At 36.9% G+C, this 26,923-nt stretch overlaps 1 protein-coding gene across 2 annotated transcripts in view; it reads left to right on the forward strand.

Annotated features, from left to right (window-relative positions):
• Window positions 1-26,923, forward strand: part of LOC120516150 (SREBF chaperone) — a 130,863-nt gene that overhangs the window by 60,924 nt on the left and 43,016 nt on the right. For both annotated transcript variants that reach the window (XM_039737620.1, XM_039737621.1), the window contains exons 3-9: window positions 5,868-5,988; window positions 6,893-7,050; window positions 7,480-7,700; window positions 8,999-9,104; window positions 22,967-23,139; window positions 23,519-23,645; window positions 24,505-24,617. In XM_039737620.1, coding sequence (XP_039593554.1) covers window positions 5,868-5,988; window positions 6,893-7,050; window positions 7,480-7,700; window positions 8,999-9,104; window positions 22,967-23,139; window positions 23,519-23,645; window positions 24,505-24,617 — 1,019 coding nt within the window. The remainder of the gene's footprint in view (window positions 1-5,867; window positions 5,989-6,892; window positions 7,051-7,479; window positions 7,701-8,998; window positions 9,105-22,966; window positions 23,140-23,518; window positions 23,646-24,504; window positions 24,618-26,923) is intronic.

Below are 26,923 nucleotides of genomic sequence, written 5' to 3' on the forward strand. Positions count from 1 at the left end.
TAATGAGGTGATTTAAAACTGGTAAGGCAGTCATGTTATAGTGTATACAAAAGCGGTCGCCCAGTCCCTCAAGAGCCAATTTGCCAACCGATAAATCAGCAAATAATCCTGCATTTTAAGAACATTGTTCGCAAGAGACAAATCAGAAGGATTTTGTGCATTTCACCCTTAGCCATTCACAATGTAATTAAAAGATTGGAGGTGTATACAGGGCAAAGCCAAAAACAACTTCTAAATGCATATGATCTCCAATTGCTCTATCATAGTTAGGTATTTTTAAAGCCAAACTATTTATTCACAATCATGGTATGTATTAATTTAACACTTAAAATTTTGTTCTGAAGTGAAGCTTTTTTTTTATTTATTATAAAAACAAAACAAAACCTTGTCTGTTCTTGCAGTTTACTATTGGGTTGTAGGGGGTTTTGGGGTCCAAAGGTGAAAAAAAGTCTTAAATTTACTGTGACTGGAGGTTTTAATTTAAGAAAATATGTCTTCCACTTTAATGAGTCATCTGTGTGGTAACGGAAAGAAACTAAATTATTTTATCACAGATTCGCTGTCCTATTTTATTAAAGTAAGGATACATTTCTTGCTCATTTGCCTGCTTGCAGTGGCTATTGTGGGTAGAGATATAACAACCCAATGCCAAACACACCCCTCCCACACCATTATATTCTGTCTTGTTGCTTTACATAGTCACAGAACAAGATGCATGTAGAGTGGGTGTGTAGTGAAAAGAGAATATGAGTTTCATTGTAATGTACTTTGTGCACATAACAATAAATCTGAACTGAATTAATTGCACTACATTATACACTTGTACTCACAAAATGGTGTGGGGGTGGGGGAGATTTGGCAAATAAAGATGTAATGTTTGAGTGTATGTAGCAGATTTAAGCGCTGCAAACCAGTTGTTTTCTTTTAATGCTTGATGAGGCACTTTTGCTGACAACATGGTAATACGAGCTGAGTGAATAAATTCACTGGCACTGATGCCAATTAATTTGTAAAGATGGATGTTTACATTTACATTAATAAAAGTATCTGTGCGGGGAAAACATGCAGAAGGTCCATGTTGAACCAGGCACTGTGATGCAGGAAAGACATCCTAGTCTGCCTATTTTAAAACATTTGTACTGGACATACTAAACTTTAACTTTATTGAACTTATGTGAATTGGAATTGTTTTTTTGTTTTTTTTTATTATTAATTTTATTACAATCCATACAAAACAATCAAGTTTTTACAAAAAGAAAAATTGAGTTAAGAACAGATCGATCCCCACCCCTGAGAGAGAGAGCAAGCCGGACGGCGTTAAATTTAAGGCTTGTAAACATACCTAAATTAATAAATTCTCCGTGCTTTATGAACTTATTTTAAAAATTACTGTTTAGATCCTGCCATGTTTTGAAAAAAGTCTGTACGGATCCTCTGAGTATTTGATTTGTTCCCAATTTCAAATAATATAGCACATCGGTTTCCCACTGACTTAAAAGAGGAGAGTTTGGGTTCTTCCAGTTTATCAGAATAAGTCTGCATGCCAAAAGTGTAGTGAATGCAATCACAATTTGTTTGTCTTTCTCCACATTAAGCCCCTCTGGAAGAACCCCAAACACGGCTGTTAATGGGTTAGGAGGGATTGTGAGTCCAAGGCTGTCTGAAGGTAATTAAAAATTTTGTCCAGAATGATGTTAATTTGGTGCAGGCCCAGAACATGTGACCTAGTGAGGCTGGGACTTGGTTGCAAATTTCGCAGGTTGGATCATGCCCTGGAAACATTTTGGAGAGTTTTAGTCGAGACAGATGTGCTCTTTTATATAATTTTAAGTTTTATAATTGTATGCTTTGCGCATATGGAGCTCGAGTGAATTCTCTGCATTGCTACTTTCCACTCCTTTTCTGATATATTAATTGAGAGATCTTTTTCCCAGTGTCCTCTTGGATCTTTGAAAGGGAGGGATTGTAAAATGATTTTATATATTGTAGAGATGGAGTCTAAGTCCTTGAGATTGAGCAATATTTTTCCAGCATGGATGAGGGTGCAAGATGAGGAAAATCTGGAAGGTTCTGTTTAACAAAGTTCCTGATTTGAAGATAGTGAAAGAAATGTGTAGCTGGAATGTTAAATTTGGAATGTAATTGTTCATAGGATGCAAAGGCGTTGTCTATATAAAGATCTCTAAGCAAGTTAATTCCAAATTTTTCCAGATATTAAAACTGCATATGTTTGTGAAGGTTGAAAGAGGTGGTTCTCTTGCAGAGGTGCCACAGATAGAAGCTTCTCCGTCTTAAAATACTTTCTACATTGGTTCCAGATTCTAAGTGAGTGGAGCACAATTGGGTTATTTGTATATTGCCGATAGCGTGTGTTTATTGGAGCACAGAGCAAGGAATACAAAGAAGTACTGCAGGATTTTACTTCTATTGCGGTCCATGCCTGTGTATGTTCTTCTATTTGTGTCCAGGTTCTTATCGCCTGTATATTTGCTGCCCAGTAATAAAACTGGAAGTTAGGTAGAGCCATGCCACCTTCTGCCTTTTGTCTTTGTAGGGTTGCTCTTTTGATGCGTGGATGTTTTGAATTCCAAATAAATGAGGTTATTGTTGAATCTAATTGCTTAAAGAATGATTTATTAATGTATATTGGGATGTTTTGAAATAAAAAAAGGAGCTTAGGAAGAATATTCATCTTAACAGTGTTAATTCTTCCAGCTAGTGTGAGATGAAGGGTTGACCATCTATGCAAGTCTTGTTTAATTTTTTCCATGCAGACGGCAAAATTTTGTTGATATAGAGCTTTATGTTTACTTGTGATGTTTACCCTAGGTATTTAAACTGTTCTGCAATGATAAAAGGTAGGGTATCTAATCTAATATTATATGCTTGAGAATTCACTGGAAAGAGTACACTTTTATTCAGATTAATTCTGAGACCAGAGATCTTTTGAAATTCTGTGAGTGCTGCTAAGACTGCAGGCACAGAATTTTCTGGGTCCAAATATACAGTACCATATCATCTGCATATAATGAGATTTTCTGTTCCAGTCCTTCTCTGCTAATCCCCTTTATCTGATCAGTATTTCGACAATGTATTGCCAGTGGTTCAATGGCAATGCAAACAGCAGCGGTGACAAGGGGCATCCTTGTCTAGTGCCACGTTCTAGTTTAAAGTAGTCTGAGCAAATGTTGTTGATGCAAACTGAAGCTTCTGGGTTAGTATACAGTAATTTAATCCATGCACAAATGTTGGGCCAAACCCAAACTTCTCCAATGTAGTAAAAGGTATTTCCATTCAATCATGTCGAATGCTTTTTCTGCATCCAATGATAATAATATTTCTGGGGTGTTTGATTTAGTTGGTGAGTATATTACATTAAACAGGCGTCGAAGATTTGAAGATAAGTGTCGGCCCCTAATAAATCCAGTTTGGTCTTGTGATATTACCGAGGGGAGCACTTTCTCCATCCTTCTGGCTATGATTTTAGATAGTATTTTAACGTCGTTATTCAGAAGTGAAATTGGTCTGTATGATGCCATTGTAATAAGTCCTTATTTTGTTTTGGAATGACAGTGATTAGTGCTTGGTGAAGAGATATCTCTTACCAATATAGTCTTAAAAAAAAAATGTAAAAAAAAAAATTTTGCACTTAAAAAATATATATAGTCTACAGCAATTTTAATGCATTAAGATGATACACCCAGATAATAAACCCGGGGGATGGTGTTAAAAATGTGTCCAGAATAAGCATAACAAGTCTTAATGCAGTAATAGCAATAACAATAAACCAAGGGTATGATATTGAACAGTCTCATTTAGGGTAGAGCTGAAATAATTATAAAAGAAAAAGAGAAATAAAAAAAGAGAGAGAAAAAAAAAATAATTAAGCACAATAAAACATAAACAGCGCCCTAGTAATACTAAGTAATAATGAGAATATATGCTGATAAAAACCCGTATTTTAAAATGAATAGATCAGACAGTAGATTATTAATCCTTGCTTTATCATTAACTGCCATGACAGCTTTCTTAATTCCTTTTCTGCTTCTTCCTTGCTAGCGAAGACATAGAATTAATTGACCCTGCCATTCCACTTTCAGTTTTGCCGGATACAAGATGCTGTATTTGATGCTGGCTTGCCGTAACCGCTGTTTAATGTTGTAGAAGGCTGCGCGTTTAGTAGCTGTTGCTGGAGAGAGGTCAGGGAAGATACGAATGTGGTTATTTTCATATATAAATCTTCCTTGTTTCTGAGGAGTGCCATCACCTCTAGCTTAAATGATAATCGTTCAAAACGAACTATAAAAGATCTTGGTCTGGGTCTAACAGTGTTTGATCCGCGTACGCGGTAAGCTGCTGCTATCTCAGATTCTGCTTTAAAGTCGTCCCCAATTATTTTAGAAAAAAGTTCAGCAGCGAATTTCACAGGGTTTTTCTCGATTCTCAGGCAGACCTTCAATTCTGAAATTATACCTTCTACTCCCATCTTCCAAAGCAGCCAGTCTGTCTCCGAGTGTTTTGCATTCGGAGCTGACATTTACTGCTTTTTCCTCGACACTGGCAGCTAAATTTTTGGCCATTTCAATCCGATTCGTGAATGTCTCCTTGAGATCCTCCAATTGATCAGTAAGCGTGCTCAGTTTAAACGAGTTTTCCTGAATGCGCTCTTCAATTTTACCCAGCACCTGTCGAAGCTCAAGTTGCACCTCTTGACGCAGCCTTTCATTTGCCTGTTAGAAATCCTGTCGCAGCCATTCATTTACCTGTTTCAACTCCTGTCTCTCCTCCTGTCTCATTTTTTCGCTTGCCTTTGCCCTTGCTTTCTCATTAGCCTTCTCGCTTTTCTTTATATCTTGCATGAGCTCAGCGAGCATCACATCAAGTTTAGACATTTCAGTTGTGCTTTCTTGTACCGTAGATGAAGCAGCAGACTCTGCTGTAGCCAATGTCCCTGCTGCTCCCGGTTCGCGCAATAGCTTAATTGAAGCCGCGGACTTCAAGGCCCTTTCCAGTTTCAGGTGATCTTCTCCGATCGGCGAGCTATCCAGATCTGCACTCACAATCGCACCTTCGCTCCCCTTTTCGCTTTCAGCCGGCGATGATGTAGCGGACCGTGGTCCCGAGGAGTCTGTACTTTCGCCCATCTGATCCAGGTCTGTCTCTGAAAGGCTGTATCTTGAACTAGGGCTTGCTGATCTTAGCTTGGGTGTAGCTTTAGTTTTCGATTCTTTCGGACCCCCCTTCTTGTTGGCTATGTTTATATGTGCTTACATATACTGTAGCAGTCCCTCTCGGGTTGAATAAATACAGGATATCTCAGGATAATAAGCAAATAATATGAAAAATAACACCGCTGCTGGCGGAGCTCCACTTCAGACGTCCATCTCTTGCATCGGACGATGAATTGGAATTGTTAAATTGGCCCTATTGATTGTGTGTGTGCGTGTGTGTGTTTGCCCTGTCTGGGGATTATTCCTGCCTCCGTTTGTTTGATGATGGCTGGGATAGGCTTCAGTTGTACCTTGACTCTGCCCTGGATAAGTAGGATGAGTGTCTATTATGCCTGCTCAGTTCTGTCAGTCTGTTCTGTGGACAGGGGTATAGGTTTTTGGTAGGTGCCTTTTGAACTTCTTATTTTCCTCTCATGTGTCTTCTTCCTCTTGCTTCCAAATTAGGTCTACTGTAATAGAAGTAGGATAAAGAAAAAAGTGCACTTCCACAATTAAAGTGAGGAATTGTCTGACATTACACTTAAATAAAATATTGCAACTGTTACTTTGAATATGGTTGTTTTGTAGCTTTTGTAATATGTGTATCTTCCTATATTCTGAATGACTAATTTTTGATATTTATTTATGTCATTTTAGTTACCCACTTTTGAAACTACCTCTTCCTGGTACTGGTCCAGTAGAGTACACCACTCCAATCCGAGATTACGGTCCTCCTTCTGTTGACAATAAGGGGGACTCAAGTGATCGTCCTGATTGGGTAGGTTATTAAACTCTCATTAAAAATAAATTCGTTCTTTTACATGAGTAATAAGGAAATGTAATCAGAAAAAAATGAGAAGAAGAATCATCTTCATAATATACATATAATTTTAATTTTCTTTAGACAAATATATTTCATTCTTCACCAATATTGTAAAAGAGAATGATGGGTTATTTATTTGATGTGAAAGGTTTTATGTTTTCTAAAACCAACTGGTTATACTGCATTTGTGTTTTTCTTTATAATATTAGCATTTTATTCTTTGTTGAAATGTCTAGTGTAATTACTAAACTGAAACTGAGAGTTATGAAAATGTTTTTTGCAGTACTTAGTTTGACCAGTTCCACAGTTATGTTCTGCATCAGAGTTTAATGGCCATAGCACTGTTCAGTCAACAAGCATTTAAACTGGGTATCTCACTAGTTGAATTTAATGTTCAAATGTTTAAATTAGGCTGAAACGTTAAACCACTTTCTTATATCCATACTTTCCCAGGTTCAGTAATGAACTGGATAATCTCAGAACATTGTGATTGAGCAGTTATTTTGAGTATTAGCATTATTGTGTCTCTGTTCCATGCTAATAACTGCTGTATTTGTACCTCATGATCTAGTAGTATTGTCTGGAGAATACTTTTTTGCAGCAGTTTCTCTTTGTTTTCTTTGTCAGGAATTGTAGACTTAATGTGCCTCCACATCTATGGAATGTGTTCCTGTGACATTTTTATTATTGCATGAATTGCTCTGTTTTGCAGCTAATCAAGTATAATGCAACAACACCAAGTCTGCTATTAGACTTAAATTTACTAGTTTAAGAATATTCTTGTTTTCTGTAGTCTTTTTGCTGGAATATATTTTGATATTTTGTGTTGATTGGACTAAAATTGTCTTTTTGTATACAGTACCAAGGACCACCAGTGGCCTATATACAGCAAGTCTTAGTCAAAGCTATTGTGTCTCCATGGGACAAAAATCTTATTCCTGTTGATGTGTTCCGCTCACCACTGTCCCGGGTCTTTCAGCTGGTGGAGGAGATCCGCAACCATGTGTATAGAGACAGGTTAGCATTACCAAATGGTCTTCATACCAGTACTCCAGAAGAAGTTTGTGTCTGCTGTTCTTTGCATTGCTCATATGTTTTTACTCTTGCTCATTCTTATATATTTTTTTTGCTCTTTGTTTGCTTTATTCTTTCAAGTGGGATATCGGAACTGTTCTGTTTGTGCATGTTGCTTCCTTATTTTCTACTGCCTACGAATATGTTTTCCTCTTCCTTTTCATTGCTTTGTCTCTGAGCTAGTTTATATTTTTCCTGTTGTAGTTTCTCTGCTTGGGTACTGTTTCTCTTGGTTAAATTTTCTGTGTTACTTATTCACCACATCGTCTCTTTGGTTCTTCGCTTGTTCATCATGAATACTTTCTTGTACAGCTGTGAACCTAAGCTCAAAAATCTGCATTTTTTTATCTGCTTTTGATACATCTCTTTTAGTGCTGGGTCTTACAGTTTGGACGAGGTCTGTTTGCAGGTAACAGATTTGCTGCCTGGTCTTAAGAAGATCCAGAAACAGCTGCCTGAGCATGGCTGTCTTATCATATCACCTGGAAACTTCTGGCAAAATGAGCAAGAACGATTTGATTTGGATGCTGACATAATTGCTACAGTACATCAGTATGAACCAAAGGGTCTACATACATCTGCCACCATTAAGGGTAATTACAAGAAGTATTTCACAATTGAGTGGTTAGTAGTAAGTTACCCTTTAAGAAACATGTTTCGATTCTAGGTGCATTTCATAACAGGCTTTTTCTATGTGCAGTTTCTCCTAAGTATTTATGTTATCCTGAAAAAAAAGAAAGAAATAAGGAAATATCCTTTGAAAACTTTGCACTTCAATGTACTTATCCTGTTAAAACTTAACTATTTAAAATCAGTTTTGTTCTTAGCTCAGCATCTGGTTGATCTTAGCTGTCTAATAGAACATAGTCAAACATTTGAAAAGCAATATGTTACTTTTTTTTATATAAATAATGTCATCTTCAAGACTACTGACCTGCTATTGACTATATCCTAAGACAGTATTTCCCAAATTTTGTCATGGGGAGTCTCCTGTAGTTACAGGTTTTTGTCCTAGACAACCATAGCGTTTTAATTGCACTCCTACCTTAACTAAGCAAGTTATTTCCCAGCTTATATATTTGATGTCAATAAAGAAATTACAAAATGATTTTTTCTAAATTTTTATAGGACTTTAGAAAACATTTCTGTATTTTACATTTTTATCTTAACTTTAAAATTGTTGTCATGATTTTCATTGTTTTTACAGGTATTCTGGTTGTTTAAGCCATTATTTACTAAATTGTAGGTTGATAGTTATAACACTGAGGGAACTGCTGCATTTGGTATTTAATGTTGTTTGTGCTGATATATGCTCTGTGTCATTAATAGTCATTATTAGAATAAAACTAATGAAGAAGAAAACATGAATTAATAGGACAATGACAAAAAGATTTAAGGACTATGATAAAAAAAATACTAATTTCTAAATTTATTATAAATGCAAATCTCACAGTACTGTGCGTTTTTGAATGCAGAATAACAGAATAAAAATAAAAGACCAGATCTTTGACTAATGAGGTAAATTAAAGGGACAATGACTCACTGATTATGAAACAAATTGGAATAAATTACTCCAATTATGATTTTCAGTAGGCCAGTGAGTATTGCTAGAAAAGACAGGCATCTTTATGCATGGTCACAATACAGCAACAAGTGTTTAGTATACATAAAACTTATAATGAGTGTTTTCTTTATACACAACTTTCACACCTGTGTATAGGTGTGCTTCAAAATATTTTTGTTTTGCTTTTCACTAGTGATCAGATATTCTGTAAGTTAGGTTAAGATAATTTCCAAAACATTTATTTCTGAGGGGCGCAGAGTCTGATTACACCCTTTTTTATTCACAGCTGATGGACAGAGTTTAATTCTTTTTTCTTGTTCCTTTCAGATCTCCTGTTTGGAGTTCCAGGCAAATACAGTGGTGTGAGCCTTTACAACAGAAAGCATGTTGTTGCCTATACTATCACAATTGTCTTTCAGCATTACAATACCAAGTGAGCACAATCTTTTTCTCAAATTTTTATTTGCGGTATACAGTTTTCCTTAAGTATTTTCCTACAACACTGTCTTGGAATATTGGGTGTATTTGTAAGTATGTACATATTTTTATGCTTAACAAATGTACAGTAGTGTCTCTAGATGCTCATATCACTGGGTTTTTAAATAAGGAGGTGTCTGGAATAGGAACAATTTATTGAACTTTGTTTTGTTTATCACGATAACACAAACTAATGATTTGAGTTATTAGTTTGTTAAACCAAGTGAGTGCACACTAGAGGAAAGCAATGCTAAGGAAAAACATTTCAAGCTCACTTTTTTGAAAGGCATAGTACCATTAGACTAATCAAATAAAAATGTATTTCACACGTACAGGTTGAGTAGATATGGTACAAGAGCTCAGTATGAACTTACCAAAAAGTTTGCAACAGAATTTGGCAGAATTAGGTGAAAAGAAAAACATCTCTTTGTAGATATTGCAGTTGTAACAAAGGTCATTTCTAAGTGGATAATATTTGCTTAATGATTTACTTATTGTAGAACATGTCATCATAAAGATTTCTGAAAACCTGGGTTTAATTCATTGCTAGTGGAAATGGTAGACTGTAAAACAGTTGGGAAGATGATTTAAAAAGAATGTATCCAATGTTAAAGCCTGCACCATGTTTTGGGAGAGAATGATGGGATATGTGTGTGTGTGTGTGTGTGTGTGTGTGCGCTTATCTGTGCTGAGGGACCTGTTTGTCTCGTGTTTACCCACGAGCAACTGGGGCTAGAATTTTGATCTTGATCTTAATCACAGGCTTCTGATGTGACATACACTGATGGAGCAAAAATGTGGCTACCAGCAAACTATATCTTTCCTATGGCAACCTACATAGAGAAACTCATCGATGAGATATGACAGAAAGAAAAACAACACCATCTGCTGAGCATGAAACAAATTGCATAAGTCGATTATATGATAAGAAAAAGAAGAATGACAGCTCTGGCATTTGCTAAGTGCCAAGGATACATTCTATCATGTTTCTTGCACCTTTTACTGTACTTATTTAGTACAATAAATATAGAATTTGCGGTAATAATGGGCCAAAAACATATTAACAGATTTTCACATACGTGGGGGTTCTGCTCTGGTGACCCTCTCAAATCGCAAGGGATGACTGTGTGTGTGTGTGTGTGTGTGTGTGTGTGTGTGTGTGTGTATAAATAAAATGAACATAAGAATACACTAGCAATCAAAATTTGTGAACAAATTATTTTTTTGTAATTTACAAAGTCACTGCTTATACATATCAAATCCAATCTCAACCTGAATAGAAGAGACATATTGTAATCTTTTTTTTCATCAGTGAAAATTATCCCTCATCACGAAATAAAAGATATAAACAAGATAATTGTAGAAGGTCAGCAAGAAAATTTAATTTAGTTGGTTTAGTACACAAATTGCAACTATGTATAATTACAGTGGTGTGAAAAACTATTTGCCCCCTTCCTGATTTCTTATTCTTTTGCATGTTTGTCACACAAAATGTTTCTGATCATCAAACACATTTAACCATTAGTCAAATATAACACAAGTAAACACAAAATGCAGTTTTTAAATGATGGTTTTTATTATTTAGGGAGAAAAAAAATCCAAGCCTACATGGCCCTGTGTGAAAAGTAATTGCCCCTTGTTAAAAATAACCTAACTGTGGTGTATCACACCGAGTTCAATTTCGTAGCCACCCCAGGCCTGATTACTGCCACACCTGTTTCAATCAAGAAATCACTTAAATAGGAGCTGCCTGACACAGAGAAGTAGACCAAAAACACCTTAAAAGCTAGACATCATGCCAAGATCCAAAGAAATTCAGGAACAAATGAGAACAGAAGTAATTGATTAGTAATTAATCTATCAGTCTGGTAAAGGTTATAAAGCCATTTCTAAAGCTTTGGGACTCCAGCGAACCACAGTGAGAGCCATTATCCACAAATGGCAAAAACATGGAACAGTGGTGAACCTTCCCAGGAGTGGCCGGCCAACCAAAATTACCCCAAGAGCGCAGAGACGACTCATCCGAGAGGTCACAAAGACCCCAGGACAACATCTAAAGAACTGCAGGCCTCACTTGCCTCAATTAAGGTCAGTGTTCACAACTCCACCATAAGAAAGAGACTGGGCAAAATGGCCTGCATGGCAGATTTCCAAGACGCAAACCACTGTTAAGCAAAAGAACATTAGGGCTCGTCTCAATTTTGCTAAGAAACATCTCAATGATTGCCAAGACTTTTGGGAAAATACCTTGTGGACTGATGAGACAAAAGTTGAACTTTTTGGAAGGCAAATGTCCCGTTACATCTGGCGTAAAAGGAACACAGCATTTCAGAAAAGAACATCATACCAACAGTAAAATATGGTGGTGGTAGTGTGATGGTCTGGGGTTGTTTTGCTGCTTCAGGACCTGGAAGGCTTGTTGTGATAGATGGAACCATGAATTCTACTGTCTACCAAAAAATCCTGAAGGAGAATGTCCGGCCATCTGTTCGTCAACTCAAGCTGAAGCGATCTTGGGTGCTGCAACAGGACAATGACCCAAAACACACCAGCAAATCCACCTCTGAATGGCTGAAGAAAAACAAAATGAAGACTTTGGAGTGGCCTAGTCAAAGTCCTGACCTGAATCCAATTGAGATGCTATGGCATGACCTTAAAAAGGCGGTTCATGCTAGAAAACCCTCAAATAAAGCTGAATTACAACAATTCTGCAAAGATGAGTGGGCCAAAATTCCTCTAGAGTGCTGTAAAAGACTCATTGCAAGTTATCGCAAATGCTTGATTACAGTTATTGCTGCTAAGGGTGGCCCAACCAGTTATTAGGTTCAGGGGGCAATTACTTTTTCACACAGGGCCATGTAGGTTTGGATTTTTTTTTCTCCCTAAATAATAAAAACCATCATTTAAAAACTGCATTTTGTGTTTACTTGTGCTATATTTGACTAATGGTTAAATGTGTTTGATGATCAGAAACATTTTGTGTGACAAACATTCAAAAGAATAAGAAATCAGGAAGGGGGCAAATAGTTTTTCACACCACTGTATGTACTCCTCCAAAACTTCAGTTTCAAAATTATTACTCATGCCAGTCCTTGAAACCAGTTTCTATTCACCGTTAGACACAGAGGAACCATACATTTTGCAGAATAGATTGGGGTTGTTGTGCTTGCAATTGACACTTCTCCTGCATTTGTTTACAATTGCCCCACAAAGGTGGGGGTAGGAAACAGTCCTAGACAAGGACACACACGTACTCCTAAACCATTCATACCAAATCAACCTAAACTGCACCTTTTTGGCATGCAAGTTGAAAAATGGTATACTCTGAAACTTTGGTGTTGAGCAGTGCCATTTTTGGGGGGGGTTTGGCAGGGTCTGGAATGAGAGTTCCACACATGAAACTGCAAGTGGTGAAGTGGAATGGCACGGTGTAATTTAGTGACATTTGATCAAAGAGCAGTCTACAATTGAAGTTTGGGTGGCCTGATTCAGTGACATTTTATTGAGGGTCAAAACGAGGTGTCCCCATGTGAAACTTTGAGAAGCAGTATATCATACAGTATAAAGGATCTGTGGCATTCACATTTAAAATGCATAAATAGCACACTTGAGTTTTCGGGAGGGGTGTAAGTGGCATGGTGGAGCGGCTCCAGAGGAGAATGTGGGAACGGACAATCCTGCATTCATGAGATTGACCTGTTCCCTTGTTAGCACAAGAGTGATGATTGCTGCACCTGTGTCTATAAGTAGTTTAAAAGGAAATCAAAGCATGAGAGCAGGAGGAGCAATAAAAGATCGAAAATCTCAACAAGAGAATGGAATGGAGGTTAAACGAGAGAAGATTAGAGGGAACGCAAGAATTGGAATGAAGCCAGTGATGTGCAGAGTGGAGGCAGGTGTTAGTGAAAACCCGGGGTATGATCATGAGGCTAATGCTCATGGAGGGCTGAAGAATGGGCACTCTTGCTGATTTACATGGTGGAGTAGGAACAGCCCATCAATTGGTGGCTCGGTGTGGCGTCCCAAAAATGCTGACAGATTAGTGATGATGGGTTCAAAGCTTATGATTTGAAGGGGAAAGTTTGCATGGTGTGATTCAGTGACATTAGATCAATGAATGGTCCCCCATGAAACTTTGCACAGCCAGTGGCTTTCAATCAAAAGTGGGAGGTTCTTCACATGGAACTTGGAGGGGGTGCAATGTAACAGTATTTCACTGGTACACTTAGAACTTGAAACTGGAGTGGTGGCTCTGAGGCTAACGATCTGCGCTGGTTTCCCAAAGCTTGCTGGTTCAAATCCCCATCACTGTCAAAAGAGATCCTACTCTGCTGGGCCCTTGAGCAAGGCCCTTAACCTGCAATTGCTCCAGGGGTGCTGTACAATGGCTGACCCTGCGCTCTGACCCCAAGGGGTATGCGAAAACTAACAAATTACTAATACAATACAATAAATTGTATAAGGCAAAATAAAGAACATAAAAAACAAAACTGGAAGAACATGGTTCAGAAAACTAGCATAGGGTGAACGTGCAGCAGACAGCATCTAAATATGGTATTGAACCCATGATGCTTGAAATACAACCTGTAATCTGTGACACTTTAAAGTTATACTAAGCAGTACTTACAGTGGCATGCAAAAGTTGGGCACTGTTGCTTAAAATGTCAGTAATAGTTAAGCGAGCAGAAGATGAACTAATCACCAAAAAGCATAAAATTAAAGATGACACATTTCTTTTCAGCATTTTATGCAAGATTAGTGTATTGTTTTGTTTTGTACAAATGTACAGTGAAAAGGAAAGGAGCACCATTCAAACATTGAGGCACCCAGAGTTTTAAGGTCTCAGATAACTTGTACCAAGATCTCAGACCCAAATTAGTGTGTTATAGCTATGGCTTGTTCACAGTCATCATTGGGAAACACCAGGTGATACAAATTGCAAAGCTGTAAAAATTCTCTGACTTCTCAAACCTTGTCCCAACAATCGGCAGCCATGGGATCCTCTAAGCAGCTGCTTGGCACTCTGAATGAAATAATTGATGCTCACAAAGCAGGAGAAGGCTATAAGAAGAATGCAAAGCTATTTCAGGTAGCTGTTTTCTCAGTTTGTAATGTTAATTGGAACAGCTGAGATCAGGTTGAGGTCTGGAAGACTAAGAAAAGTTTGTGAAAGAGTTGTTCATTGGATTGCTATAAAGGCAACAGGCATCCCAGTTTGACTACAAATCGCTTTCAGGAAGATTTAGCAGACACTGGAGTGGTGGTGCACTGTTCTGCTGTGCAGTGACACCTGAACAAATATGTCCTTCATGGTTGAGTCAGCAGAAGAAAACCTTTTCTGTATCCCAGCCGCACAATACAGTGCATTAAGTTTGCAAATGAACATCTAAACAAGTCTGATGCATTTTGGAAACAAGTTCTGTAAACTGATGAAGTCAGAATATAATTTTGTGCACAATGTGCAAAGAATTCCAGAAAAAGAACACCTTCCCAACTATTAAGCATGGGGTGTATTGATCATGCTTTGGAATTGCATTGCAGCCAGTGGCACTGGGAACATGTCATTGGTAGAAGGAAGAATGGATTCAAATAAGCACCAGCAAATTTTGGAAGCAAGCATCACATAATCTTGCATTAAAAAAAAAAAGAAAGTTGAAGTTAACAGGATTGGTCCTACATCAAGATAGTAACCCGAACAACACCTCAAAATCTACAATGGAATACCTCAAGAGGTACAACCTGACAGTTTTGCCATGGTTCTTTTGGTTTTCACTTCATCTTCTGCTGACTTAACTATTCCCAGTAACGGACCTTTTAAGCAAGGGTGTCCAACTTTTTGCATGCCACTGTACCAATTGAGCATAGCATGAGTCCCTCAGAAAATGCATCATTTTCAAAGTCAAAACTGTGACTCAAGGACTTCAAATTCTGTATCACTGGGATTGTTTAACATTTCTGTGTTAAGCAATACATGTCCTACTTTTTACACATACCTGTAATAAATAACTATACATCATTGGCAAGATCTGAAACTCGCATTTCCAGTATAGGGTGGTCCAGATCTAATTATGCAATTTTCATTATGCTATAACTTATTAAGTTTATTACATAGAAAATCACCCAGAAAATCCCGGACCATCGAGAAGTGTGCAAACTGACGACATGAAGAATCGTCTTCGCGCCGAATTGGAATCGTCCCCGCATAAATCAAAGTCATCCAGACAATCTGGATCTGCATAATTAGATCTGGACCACACTGTAGTAATGAACCTTTGACTGATTGTGGCTCAATGTAGTTGGGATCTTTGATTAAAGCAAATTCACTCAGCTGTGATGTGCTGTTCATATATACATGGCATATTTTACAAGTGAAAGAGAGCAGAGAACATGAAAACTTTTTATTTGAATGAGGACACCCCCTCCGTATGTAAAACTACTGTGAATTTCAATTGACTTGGAAGTTTATTGCAACATACACAAACAGCTTTGAAATATGGCTGATAAGTGGCTACTGTGAAGACTAATATTCTGGTCTTCTCTTTCTCTGGTAAAGTTGGCCTTGCTGCTCTCTGTTTACAGGAAGTTTTCAGCAGAGGAAAAAAAAAAGTGCACTACATCTAAATTTTGTAATGCTTAGAAAAATTTGTATTGAAAAAATCTTTCTGCAATTGCCCAATTAACCAATCACTGATTGAGTCTTTTATAGTGAAAATAGGCCAGTTTAGATTGGCAGCTGTTCGATCTGTGTGTCACTAATTTCAACTAATTTTTGTGGCTGCTTTTATGGCTCACTGTCCAAAAAAGACCTGTGCGCTCAACTTTCAGTACTTGACTAAAAAAAAAAAACTGGCAATGAAGGATGCTCCAATTTTGTTGCCTCTTATATTTAAGTAATGGTTACTCTAGAATCACTAGAATTTTTTTTGATTGAGTTTGTTCTTGCTGTGGCTGCCACTATGACAGTTCCCAATAAAATAAAGTGTATAATAAAGCATCTTTGGATATAAATCTGCCACTTTCTCTCCTCATTTCTTTTTGTGACTATTACCCCTGTGCCCCAGACCCTTCTTTTATTGGACATCACTACTCTTGCTGCTCAGCAGCATAAATTGCTCTATCTTCCCACTTTAGCAGTCAAATTATTCCTTGCTTCTAGATGAGAAAACCCCAGAGCTCAGCACTTTTAACAGTTGGTGTTACTCATTTTTTAATTTAGTTTCATTTTTGACATGTTACTGGGTGTTCCATGTCTGTGAGCATGTCTCCCTCCAGTATTGTGCTGTTGACCTGTGGTTTACCCTTTCCACTGTGCTCTTTTCTCCATATGGAAACTGGAGAACAACTCAATGCCTGTTACTCCAGTTGTGTGAAACATTTAAATGCCTTTCCCGCTGATTTAATGAATGCTCGGCAAGGTTGTGACAGAAGACTCAAAAACAGTCATAAAGGTTTGGGGAGTTTTACCCTGTATACCTGAAAAAAAATGGTCAAAAATAATAAAGGTGTTTACAGTCTTGAGTTCAATATGGAACTGAATGGGAGAATCAAGATGGTGGTTTTATAGGTAAGAAACAGGAAGAGGAGGGATCTTATAGGGTTGAAACCGGAAGTGACACCACCAGGCTGCTGTGTCTTGAGAGGTGGAAGTGATGTCATTAGGATATGGGTTCTTCTGATGGTCTGCATAGGGAGAAAAAAGGAGAAAGCATCACGGGACAGCGCCACCCCCGGCTCGGCTAAGAAACACTTATATCTGAGCCCATAAACTCTCTCCCATACGCATGTGTGTAACACATTTACATTCTGTTTTATTTTGTATAACCTACAGATTAGGATTCATGCCAATTTGTACCATGGTATGTGTTGGTCAAGTTGCTCACTTTCTGCTGATGATTTCTTCAGTTCAGGACTGAAATTAGTGGAACACCAACATTGTTTTTTTTTTAGATTTTTCTATGATCTTCATCACACATAATGAAAGACTGACTTTAAGTATGTCCTTTTTTTTTCTCCTGTGATTATTGTATATTTGTCGATAGACAGCGATCCATACCTTTGCAGCAATATTCAGTAGTTTAAATAACATTGTCAGGAAAGGATTTTACGAGGTAAAAACCATGAGGATAAAAGGTTACCATGGAGAGAGATGAACAGATGAACAATGTCATGAAGTGCACAAACGGCTGTCTTTTAAAGTGGCTGAATGTTTTTTTTTTTTTTTTTCCCCCACAACTAATTTTTAGTTATCCTTGTGACATACCATAGTTGTTGCTTGGTTATATATAAAAGCAAATGCAAGATAAATGTCAATTCATTTGCTGTTAAAAATTTTCCCATCAAGCACTATGTACCAAGTAACTGGGTTGTAGAAGCCACATATACCATCCAACTTTCTGGTGTAATTTCAGAAATAAAAAAGAAGAAAAAGCATTGCAGAAAAGGGTATGTTTTCATTGTTTTGTATAATTATATATTTTTGTGTTGTGGTAGAAATTCTTATATTGATTAAAGAAAGAAACTTGCCCTCTACCAGGGTAAGTTTGATAAAACCTGAGTCAAACTATGAGGAAACCTATTCATTGCATCTTTAATTATCTCTTCAGCAAATGCCAAAGAGGGAACATTCATCATAGTAGTCTGTTACAGAAAGATCAAAAATGTAAAGGCAGAGGTCTATTTCATAACAACTGAATCTACATAAGAGTGGAGGATTAATGGTTACATACAGTATCATACTTTTATTGGTTAGAAGACACAAGGTGTCTTAATATTAGAGTACAACAACCAGCCTAAAATAAGTTGTTCTCCATGGTATCCCTGTTATTCAATATTTCTTGATTTCAGCTCTTATTCTGTTATGAAAACTGTATATGTTGCCTGATGGAAGACAGCTTTGTCTGCTTTTCTGCTGGATCAGTTTTGTTTTGGTAAAAGACTAACTGCATTTTGGTTAACTAGTAAAATTCTACCTGTGTCCCTGCAAAGTTCCAAAAACCACCTTTGCAGAAACAGCCAGCTACAGTCTGTTAGAGCTATGTATCAAAGTTTTACATTGTAGAACTATTCCACCTCCATAATTCTTGCATGAGCTAGTTAAATTTCAACTCAATGGCAATAATACATACTCACCTAGAAGTTTAGGTAGAAATGAGACATAAATGCACATGAGTGGAAGATATGCAAAACTTGATTGAAAAGATTTAACCATTTGACAGAGATCTGGTAAGAGATCTTGCTTATTTTAAGCAGTTTAGAGAGCAAGTTTAAGCAAAAATAATACTAAAAATACATTGTAATGAATTATAAATCAGTCGCTTTAGGAATAAACATTGGACTAGATGCATGTAATTTCAAACATTAATATGGTAAAGAACACTTATTTCTGCATAGGCTGCTATTTCAGTAAATTAATGGTCAAAAAGAAATGTCAAAAGTTCTTACGTGGCTGTATATGTATATATGCATTGGCCTGGTAGCACAGTGATTAGAACTGCTGCTTCACAGATCCAAGTTTCTGGGTTTAGATACCTTGCAAGATTGGTGTTTTTGAGGTGTTTACATGTTTTATCTGTGTCTGTTGGTGTTCCTCTGGGTACTTCAATTTTTCCTCCCACGTCCAGAAATGTATGTGTGTTAGGTTAACTGGAAGCTCTGGACTGATGAACTGACAATGTGTTTAGGGTTGTTTCATGCTTTTAACCCTGTGTTGACAAGTTGGGTTTCAGCTCTCTTCAGCCCTGAATGGGATTGAGCAGGTCCATTAATATAGTGTTATGTATTTGTATATGTATATACACAAAGCACTCAAGTTTTAACGCACAAATTTGAAGTATGTTTTTCATAATCTTAGGCATTTTGATCTAAAGACTTGTGTTAAATATTTGTAATTATATTTACATATAAGTCTTTTTGAAATTCTCCAACTCCAAAAATCAATTCAAATAAACTGTTTCATAGAATTCAAGTGGCAGGCATATCTCAACATAAACTGTTTAGAGAATACTGCTTAATTCTGGCCTTCGTGTTAACACTGCTACAAAAGAACCACTGTTGAAGGAGACCGTTAAAAAATGTTTGAAATTAAGGCAGTGGATATCTTAACAATAGTAGTCAAAACTTGCTATAGTTGGTTCCAACCACTAATGTCTTCATCAGATGCAGAGAAGGTGAACTGATGATGTCTACATATGTAATTCCCACCAGTGATTTATTTAGAATTTGAAAGAACACTTAAGAAGCATCATTCTGCAACATTACACCACTCTACTTGGATTGCATTTAGTTGAGCAGTCACTTGTTTATGAACAGGACAATTACCTAAAATATACCTTCAAGCTGTATAAGAAATGAGTATGATGGAGTTTTGCAGCTGCAGATAATAGTTTGGACTAGAGATTGAAGAAAAAGCATATAACAATTTCTCAACATACTCCAAGACCTGCGAAAAAGATTTTTGGTGCCTATTGCATGCAGCTGAAAGAATACCAGGACTGTGCATAGTTGTCATCATGATGGTACAGATGGTACTTTGAAGTAAAACTCTTCTGTGAATAGGTGTGTCCAAATCTTTGACTGGTACTATATGTATATAAATTGTAGATGTAAACTTTTAATATTTAAAGAGCAGCCTTATTAAAATCAGGAATCAGTAACTTCATATCAAAAGAGATACCGTAAAGGAGCAAATGGTTAGGAAAACTGTACTGTCCGATAAGTAATATTAAAAACACTAACACCTGATACAAAATAGGTTGCACAAACTATTTCAAGAAAATAACTTTTTCTGCATAACCTCAAAAGACAAGTGATCTCTGATATTGGGTTATTCAATATCTAAGTGTCCAATTAAGAATTCCAAGAGGTTTTTTGATAGGGTTGTAACATTTTAAAGACGTGCAAGTGTAAATAAGCTTAAATTAAACACGTCTCCATTTCTGCAGTGTTATCTTTTTAAAATGATTACAGCCATTTGTTGAGGTTTTGAAAGATAAACTGTACTTTGTACAAAAGACCATCTATTCGCTGCCCCTACTGAACTCCCAATGACTGCACTGCAAAAAAAAAAAACCTGAACCTAGCTGTACCACATACAGTTTATGTATTTAACATGGCACAATTGCCTCAGACCTCACCATACTAAACCCCCCCACAACTGATAAAGAGTGCTTTTCCCATTAAAAGCATTTCACACTATTTATTGCAAGACTGAACCATGGGGTGATGGGAATAAAGGCATTTATCCAAAAACAAAAAAAAATACCCAAGTCTGAATACATTTTACAAGGAGACTTTGATGAATGTCTTATGTTTTGATGAGGCCAAGTTAAATATACTAGATCTTTATTATAAATTTGTTTAGTGCAAATCCAAACACCCAAAAACAAATATGTTTTTCATTCTGTGGAACAGTTTCTAGTCGGAGAAATAGCAGCTCTGATGAAGTTAGAGATAAAAAAAAAAATTAAGGATGTCAAAATGATTTAAGATATTTTTGCGCACAAATCTGCTGACCTCTTCAAGGAAGCTTAAGTCAAGGAAGCATTTTACCTTTGATCAGAAAACATAACTAAATCAAAAAAGGGGAAGGGTGCTAATTTGATATAGACTGATCAAGACGGCCATATTCCCAGTTTTCAGCTAAAATGTGATTCCCTAAAGTATTAGTTTAAAAGTACACTGAAATGAACACTAAAAGTTATATTTTTGCTTTATTTCCTCCTCAAAAGACTTTTATCTTCATTACATATTTATAGTGATATAATCTTAAGTTGAAAAGGGAGCTAACTTGATTAGTTTTAGTTTAATTTGCCTTTTGACTCAACAAAATCTGAAATATTAATAAGGACGTGTTGACTTTTTTGATATTTTTTGATCCCATGGTGAGACTGAAGAAATACAGCTGATTATACATATTAATAACTGTCACAGATGCTGTACATAAGAACTATACAGAGGTAAGTCTAAAGAGGCAAAAAAGAGTCTTATTTAAATAGGCAAGAATTATGGTGTGGTGGCTAAGGTTTGGAACCTTAAATCGCAAGTTTCTTGGTTCAGTTATAACCTCTGTTACCCAAAGTAAGTTACTTTGTCTGTCTGTGCTACAACTGAAAACAAATATCAGTTAAACATGCTTGCATATAGATGACATCCCAATATACAAGAATATAAAAGTTAATGCATTACATTAACATTTTCCATATTAACATGGCACAAAATATAATACATGCAAATATTTTAAATTACAGTGGAACCTCGGTTCACGACCATAATTCGTTCCAAAACTCTGGCCGTAAACCGAGTTGGTTGTGAACCGAAGCAATTTCCCCCATAGGATTGTATGCAAATACAATTAATCCGTTCCAGACCGTACGAACTTTATGTAAATATATATGTATATTTTTTTTTAAAGATTTTTAAGCACAAATATAGTTAATTATACGATAGAATGCACATCTAATAGTAAACTAAATGTAAAAACATTGAATAACACGAGGAAACCTTGAACAACAGAGAAACTAACATTGCAAGAGTTCGCGCTATAGCCTTATGACCTGATCACTGTAAACACTTGTTTTAATGAGTTTTAAGCACAGGGGGGGAAAAAAAGGAACATTAGAGCAAATCTGAAATTTATTTAAAAACCAACCACAAGCAACCAAGAAAGTAATATTGCAGGAGTTCACGCTAATAGCCTTACAAGCCGATCGCTGTAAACACTTTTTTTTTTTTTAAATGAGTTTTAAGCACAGGGGAAAAAAAATGAACATTTGAAAATCCGTAACTTAATAAACAACCAAGAAAAGTAACATTGCAACAATTCACGCTACGAACCGAAAAATTAACATTTGAAAAATCCATAATACAAAAACTAATCATAAACCACCAAGAAAATTAACCTTGCATGAGTCGAGTTCTGGCATGAAGTGAGGACGAACTGGGTGGAGAGGAGGTTACAGTGCTTAGAAGCCATGGTTAACTGCAAAAGAACACAAAATACTGTAGAGCACAAAGAGATCACAGGTAAAGCATGCACATCTGACTGAGAACAATGAACAGGGAGTGGCTCAACACGTGCTTAAATACAGTAATCGGCGTTTACGAACTGGAAGGGAAATGGAATAGAGCACGCACAAAGAGTTCACAGCAAAAGCACGCACACACGTCTGACTGAGAACAATGCAACACGTGCGGAAATCATCAGCGTGCACAAACCGAAAGGGAAACTGGCTTATTTGTGAACCGAGGCAAAAGCCTGGCGAACTTTTTGGTCATAATCCGAGTTGTACGTGTACCGAGATGTTCATGAACCGAGGTTTCACTGTAGTTGGCTTGTCAGTAGTGCACAGTGCATTATGTAATCCAACAATGACCACATCATTTATGAATGCTGCAGACTACTAAAATGTGTGTACTATGAAATCTTCTATCCAAATGAATAGTTGATTCAGAGGATGTTTAGTAAATACATAGGACAGTTGGTAAATTAATCATTGTAGTCCGCAGTATGGTCAGTGTCCTTTTTTTGATGTTAGCCTATTAGTTGTCCAGGCTTGTTCCCATGCATTGCATCCCCCCAGTGCAAACACACAATTCTGTATTCTGCTGAATTAATCTTTTCTAATTGTCAATAGAATTGCAATTAATTAAAAAAAAAAAAACTGTTTGGATGACAAGTCAGTACATAACTTCTTGCAAAACCAAAAATCCTCACAAATGTCTCACATATTCAGTTGGCAAGTTATGTGTTAAAAGTGAAAATCTGCTGAACTGGAGTATTTATACATTTTCATATAGTCAACTACAGCTGTTTTTTTGTAGGTTCCTCAGCAGCCTCCGTTCCCGGTTGAAGAGTCTTCACCCTAGTATAAATTGCACTTTGCGTGAAGATCAAATGGTACATGTACACTTCAAAGAAGAGATTGGCATTGCAGAACTTATCCCCCTCGTCACTACGTACATTATCCTCTTTGCTTACATCTACTTTTCCACAAGTGAGTATTTTTTTTTAATGAATGTGTCATATTTTTTACAGTATATATTTTTATTTAATATAGTGCAGTAATGTAAAGAATATTGACAGATCTTCTTTTCTGTCAGAGCTCTAATGTGCCAGCCCATTTAATCTAATTTGTCACATCTGTATGCTTAGTTGCTATATATTCAACTGTTTTTTTCCAAGAGAATAAGGGATATTGTCAATGTGAACTCCTAAGCTTTTGCAGTTTTGACTGTAAAATCATCACTATGTTTGGAGTACTTTACACTGATTATGGTTATGTTCCTTGAATATCCCTAAGACACCTAGCAACAAAAATGCATGCATTCAAAAAATTAATCTCTGCCTGTCAATGACTTTCTTTTTTGGCACAGGAAAAATTGATATGGTAAAATCGAAATGGGGCTTGGCTCTTGCTGCTGTTGTGACCGTTCTCAGCTCTCTGCTAATGTCTGTTGGACTGTGCACTTTATTTGGCCTCACTCCAACTTTAAATGGAGGGTAAGATGTTTCACATCTTTTTGAATTTTGGTAACCACAGAAACTGAAATTATTTTGTTTAAACACAGCTCCTATAGAGAATTGTCTGACTTTTAAGAATAAGAGAACCTTAGAAAATGTGCTTTCCGGAATTACCAACATACCAGAATCTTTTGTTGGTTTATTATTTGTAACTGTTATTTTACACTACTCTTTTGTTTAGTTTTAATGTAATCCTTTGGGAGACATTTGTAAATGTATTGTTTAGAGGGCAGCTATATTTCGAAAGATCTCTCCTGAAAATCCCTTCCTTGTGCATCAAAGTTAATGAGGTTTTTGCCATAAGTAGTAACATTGGATACTACCAGACTGATAAAGGTCTGCACAGTTTTGATTGTAGAGTTAAAGTCAAGCAGTAAGAAAAATAAAACTTTGTACAATTCTTAATAGACAGCTACTACTCCGCCTAGATTAAGACTTGACTGTTGTATTTCAAAAGAGACAAAATATATCCTCAATATTTTATACTGTTGACCTCCACAGAGGGAAACCTAATGTTTTATAGAATGCTATTTGGAATAAACTAACATATGTAAGATTGGCTTTGATGTTTTTGAGTGGAACAGAATGTTCAGTAGAATAAAGCTTATTAAAATATATCTTTTAGTGCAAGAACAGCTATATGGGGGGAGAGTTCTTTTGACATTGACCATTGTAAATTTTATAATAAGGCACGTGTCAAAAAGTGTTCCACTTTATATGCAGCTTTCTTTAATTTAAGTTGACGTACAGTAAACAATCCTGGGAGTAATTGATGGCTTGATATTGATGGTATTTATCTTTTTAAAATATGTTGTCCTTTTTTGCATTTTTTTATCAGAGAGATTTTCCCATACCTAGTTGTTGTGATTGGATTGGAAAATGTTTTGGTGCTCACCAAGTCTGTGGTTTCCACACCTGTTGACTTAGAGGTGAAGCTCCGGATTGCGCAAGGTATGATTCAGAAAAAAAAGAAATGTGCAAACTTTTTCACAATTAATGTTCTGGGAGCTAAATGAGCTTCCTAAGAGTAAAAGGTATATTTATCTGTTCTTTTGTGAAGGAAAAATGTATGTTAAACTTCTGTTTAGTACTATAGGGTCCAGGTGCCCTCTTATTTTTCCTCTTAGTATCTCTATTTTAATTTGTATATTTTTCTGTTTGGATATGTTAGTGATATAGATATAGATATGAGAGAGAGAGAAAATACCTGCGCTACCCTAAAGGATTATTAGGAACACCATACTAATACCGTGTTTGACCCCCTTTCGCCTTCAGAACTGCCGTAATTCTATGTGGCATTGATTCAACAATTCTTTAGAAATGTTGGCCCATATTGATAGGATAGCATCTTGCAGTTGATGGAGATTTGTGGGATGTACATCCAGGGCACGAAGCTCCCGTTCCACCACATCCCAAAAATGCTCTATTGGGTTGAGATCTGGTGACTGTGGGGGCCATTTTAGTACAGTGAACTCATTGTCATGTTCAAGAAACCAATTTAAAATGATTCGAGCTTTGTGACATGGTGCATTATCCTGCTGGAAGTAGCCATCAGAGGATGGGTACATGGTGGTCATGAAGGGATGGACATGGTCAGAAACAATGCTCAGGTAGCCCGTGGCATTTAAACGATGCCCAGTTGGCACTAAGGGGCCTAAAGTTTGTCAAGAAAACATCCCCCACACCATTACACCACCACCACCAGCCTGCACAGTGGTAACAAGGCATGATGGATCCATGTTCTCATTCTGTTTACGCCAAATTCTGACTCTACCATTTGAATGTCTTAACAGAAATCGAGACTCATCAGACCAGGCAACATTTTTCCAATCATCAACTGTCCAATTTTGGTGAGCTCGTGCAAATTGTAGCCTCTTTTTCCTATTTGTAGTGGAGATGAGTGGTACCCGGTGGGGTCTTCTGCTGTTGTAGTCCATCCGCCTCAAGGTTGTGCGTGTTGTGGCTTCACAAATGCTATGCTGCATACCTCGGTTGTAACAAGTGGTTATTTCAGTCAATGTTGCTCTTCTATCAGCTTGAATCAGTCGGCCCATTCTCTTCTGACCTCTAGCATCAACAAGGCAATTTCGCCCACAGGACTGCCGCATACTGGATGTTTTTCCCTTTTCACACCATTCTTTGTAAACCCTAGAAATGGTCGTGCGTGAAAATCCCAGTAACAGAGCAGATTGTGAAATACTCAGACCGGCCTGTCTGGCACCAACAACCATGCCACGCTCAAAATTGCTTAAATCACCTTTCTTTCCCATTCTGACATTCAGTTTGGAGTTCAGGAGATTGTCTTGACCAGGACCACACCCCTAAATGCATTGAAGCAACTGCCATGTTGATTGGTTGATTAGATAATTGCATTAATGAGAAATTGAACAGGTGTTCCTAATAATCCTTTAGGTGAGTGTATTATATGTTATATAATATTAAAACTTATATGTAATGTGAATACTTATGTAAATGTGATTTCTCAGTTTTTTTTATTTTTAATAAATTTGCAAAAACCTCAAGTAAACTTTTTTCACGTTGTCATTATGAGGTGTTGTATGTAGAATTCTGAGGAAAAAAATGAATTTAATCCATTTTGGAATAAGGCTGTAACATAAAAAAATGTGGAAAAACTGATGCGCTGTGAATACTTTCTGGATGCACTGTATACATCTCTATTTATCTATCTATCATCTATCAATCTGTCTAATACATACACATACTGTATATTAAATACTGAAAAGTGACCAGCTGAATGAGTTCTACAACCACATCAACACAATAAACCCTGACCACAAGTGTTTACTGTGAAGAATGCTACGCAGACCACATATTACACTTCGCCAGCAACTACCTGGTATCTCATAAAAAAAGCTGTGTTAAAACTCTATTCAGAAGAGTCCACACCCATTGTATTACGAAGAAGACAAAAATGAATGAAAGACAGTATCTCTTCTGCATTTTTACTTGAAACGGATACTCAAAAACAATAATTAATCGAAGATTACACAGAAGACGCCAAAAAACTCAGCAAACAGTAGACTTGAACCAGAACCCCCACCCCACCTGGCACTCGCTCCCTTATCACCACAAGGTGTCTGAAGGTGCAGCTCGCATCCTGGCCAAGTCACGCGTCAGAATAGCACACAAACCCTCGATCTATCTGCACACAGTCCTCTTTAATGCTAAAAACAAGAAATCAACAGCAGAAACACAAAACGCAGTTTACAGAATTCCATGCAGTTCTTGCCCAGCGG

This window comes from Polypterus senegalus, chromosome 15 (assembly GCF_016835505.1).
Source record: "Polypterus senegalus isolate Bchr_013 chromosome 15, ASM1683550v1, whole genome shotgun sequence".
NCBI classification, from domain to species: Eukaryota; Metazoa; Chordata; class Cladistia; order Polypteriformes; family Polypteridae; genus Polypterus; species Polypterus senegalus.